Source organism: Hyposmocoma kahamanoa, unplaced genomic scaffold (genome assembly GCF_003589595.1).
Source record: "Hyposmocoma kahamanoa isolate Upper Pololo Valley unplaced genomic scaffold, ASM358959v1 172, whole genome shotgun sequence".
In the NCBI taxonomy this organism is placed as follows: domain Eukaryota; kingdom Metazoa; phylum Arthropoda; class Insecta; order Lepidoptera; family Cosmopterigidae; genus Hyposmocoma; species Hyposmocoma kahamanoa.
Window position 1 is genome coordinate 141246 of NW_020653622.1, and position 3227 is coordinate 144472.

At 32.8% G+C, this 3227-nt stretch overlaps 1 protein-coding gene across 1 annotated transcript in view; it reads right to left on the minus strand.

Annotated features, from left to right (window-relative positions):
* Nucleotides 1–513: 513 nt before the first annotated feature.
* The window catches only part of LOC113225748 (putative U5 small nuclear ribonucleoprotein 200 kDa helicase), a 32623-nt gene continuing 29909 nt past the window's right edge, over nucleotides 514–3227 (minus strand). Inside the window, exon 12 of the mRNA XM_026458157.1 lies at nucleotides 514–653. Within this exon, the coding sequence (XP_026313942.1) occupies nucleotides 514–653 (140 nt within the window). The remainder of the gene's footprint in view (nucleotides 654–3227) is intronic.

Here is a 3227-nt window from a genome sequence, read left to right on the forward strand (position 1 = left end):
TATAGGACTCCGATTCAGGACTCTTCGATCTTTAAGGATATCGTTCTCCAACAGAAGGGCGCTTTCTGAGCTATTCAGTACATCATTATCCAACAGTGTTTACGAAGTTATTCGGTGAAATGATTATAAGAAAAACGAAAATCCTTTTATAATATACATTTTCAAGACTTTAAAGGCCTAAAATATAGGAATGCATTAGTCTTGCATTAAAATAAATTAACAAAATTGAACAAAATCCATACTTTATTTAAAATAATAAGAGATTTCCATATTACATTCTTGCTTTGTAAACAATAGGACGTTCGATAACTGTGTTCTGAATAACGTTTGTGACGTCATTTCGGTTTGGTTTCGAATACTACTGACGTTCGATTCAGATGTCAATAGAAATGAAAATAAATCGTATGGTCATATCTAATCGAATCAATCGACAACTGAGTCGTCGTAAGGTTCTGAATCGACCCTCAGGTCACAGCTTACTGAAATGGTAAAGTCGTCCAATCAACCCGGGCCCTAAGGCTGTTGTGGGCCCCTTCGACGACCTACACTTGAATGAGGATTATTTAGGACTGTAGAGAACGTGCCTGGTTGAGAATTCTTCCTGAGCTTCTTGTTCTTGCTTGGATCGCGGTCAGATTTGGAATGCCGTCCCACTGCCAACGCTCCGTCTTTTATATTATTGTTAGCCTGCCGTACCGCTAAGTGTGCGAGCGGGACGGGAGAACTATAAAGATTCCAAGCAAGACCCGCCTGCCTCTCATTTATTTACTAAAATTGTACTTAACATAATAAGAACTTAACATAACTAATATGTACAACAGTAACAAATCACAATCTTATAAATTACACAATAAATCACTTGGGCGCGAACACGTTTTTCGTCCTGAACAGCTGTGAACGGTCATTATAATATATTGAGACTACATTGAGTTTATATTGCAATTATGATAATATTTGTAATTCTGCTAAAATCTAGTTGCAATGACAGTTGAGTAGATAGTGTCAGTGGAAAGGCAGTGATGGCATTCATTCATTTTATTTAAATGTACAACCTGACATTGTAATTAAATTTATTTGTGTGAATTTTCTTGGTTGATCTGATCGTTCAAATCTTTTGGGCGCTGATTGTACATTGCAAACCATTTTGTGATCCACGTATAATACTAGTACATATATTAATAAATAATGTTAATAAAATGTGATAAACGATATTTATTTAACTACATATCAACGCCGTAGAGTGAACCATTATTAATTTTTAAATAGGCGAGAGGACTTGAATCTTGACACGTTGCACCGTACTTATTGTTGGCTACATAGGGTTGAATTTAAATTTTAAGTGTCAACATACAGTCCCGGACACAATTCTTATGAAATTCAAATCTTCGAGGTTCTTAATTTGACTGTTTTTTTTTTGTATGTATGTTACGCTATAACTTCGGGATTTTTGGACCGATTTTGATGATTCTTTTTTTTGTTGGAAAAAGGGTGCCCCAGTATTGGTCCCATTTAAATTTGAAGGAAATATTCCACCTCTAATGGTGGCAAACTGGGGGATGAATCTGGTTTCGCGCACTTTCCAGTAACCGATTACAATAAAACTTGGCAAATAGATGTAATTTCACGAACTTTTGAGGTCGGGTTTTTTATAATTTTATCCTTGATTCAACTGCCTCTGTGGCTGAACGGTCCAGGGTTTGATGCCGAGAGAAATATTTGTTTGACCTACATTTATCTATAGAAACAGAAACCATTTATTGCAACGCCACATTATAAAAAAAAACACAAAAGACGACTAATATAACTAGAACAGAAATAACACAAAAAACAGCGTAAAACATTTAAACAACAAGTTATATAATACTATACTGACACGTGTGCGGCTGTGGCATGTACAAAAGGATGCCATTCAGCTAAAGTCACAACCAAGACTAGGCTGTGACGCTTGTGACGCGTGACGGTTTTTCAATGAGCCCTAGCCGAGTGAGTGGGAGTAACTATTTAACTATTATGTAACTTGTAGTTATCTATCTATGTATGTGTCCATTGCACCATTTAATAATTTTGTATGAATAATACTTTAAGAAGAAAAATGCGAGGTGGCTCCAATCACATGTCCGGCAGCGTATTCAACATGGCTCTCTAAACGAGTTAAGTTTTGTATAACTGTACTTAAGTACTTTGGAAACTAATTTACTGTTTGCCGTCGTCTTAAAGTGAACCACGTATGTGTTTTCTATGTAATTTTTCACGAAGAATTTTTTTTTAGAACGAAGATAAAAATGTGGTGTAAAATGTAATAAATGCAATAATGTTTGTAGTTAGCATTTTAATTAGTTAAATTATACCACTTTCAGATACTATATTACTTTAATAATATATTTTAGCAAGAAGTTTATAAGTTTTACATTAACAAAAATCAGTTAAGACGAAGTATGTGAAAACACGTGTGGGAGGTTTTCACTCTAAGGCGACGTTATGTGATTTTTATTATCGATTCTTATTAACATACTTTGTAAGGGCTATTTTTCTTAAACTCTTAAACAATGTGTCGTTGGTTTACGAGTAAAACAAATTCTATTTTAATTAGTTTTTTAGTTTTAGAATAAACAAATAAATTAATTGAAAAGTATTTAAATTTTTATTGAATTAATATTCAATTATTTTTATGTGAAATGACTCCAATCATCGATTGTATCTATGGAGCTATAACATTATAAAGAAGAAAATCTTTGTTATTAATAATTATTAAAAAAAAAATAGAAAGAATAAGTAATTTAAAACATAACAGAAATGATTAATGTCTAATAACAATACAAAAAAAACTTTGGTTCATTTATTAGTTATGTTAGATAAATGTGTGCTATAAAGAAGAATATTTATAGAGTTCTTAGGTTTTTCGCGATTGTTATTTTTACACAAAATTATCAAAAAATTAGTTACATGTACCAAACGGTTCGTAAAGTCTAACCTCTTAGATCAGCGAAAAAATCCAACATATAAACATAAATAAATATCTCTGGAGTTACATGACATTATAAGTTTTGAAAATAAAACAGTGAGAAACACTTAGCGCCCAGTTACACGAGGAGTAAGCTTCCGCATGGTAGATTTCTTCAGAGGAATTTAAATGTTGTTGCATAGTAAATAGAATTCAGATTCGTCATTAATGTACATGAAGTATTGACTTACAAATAAATGGACGACGGGTCTAATACAAAAACCAC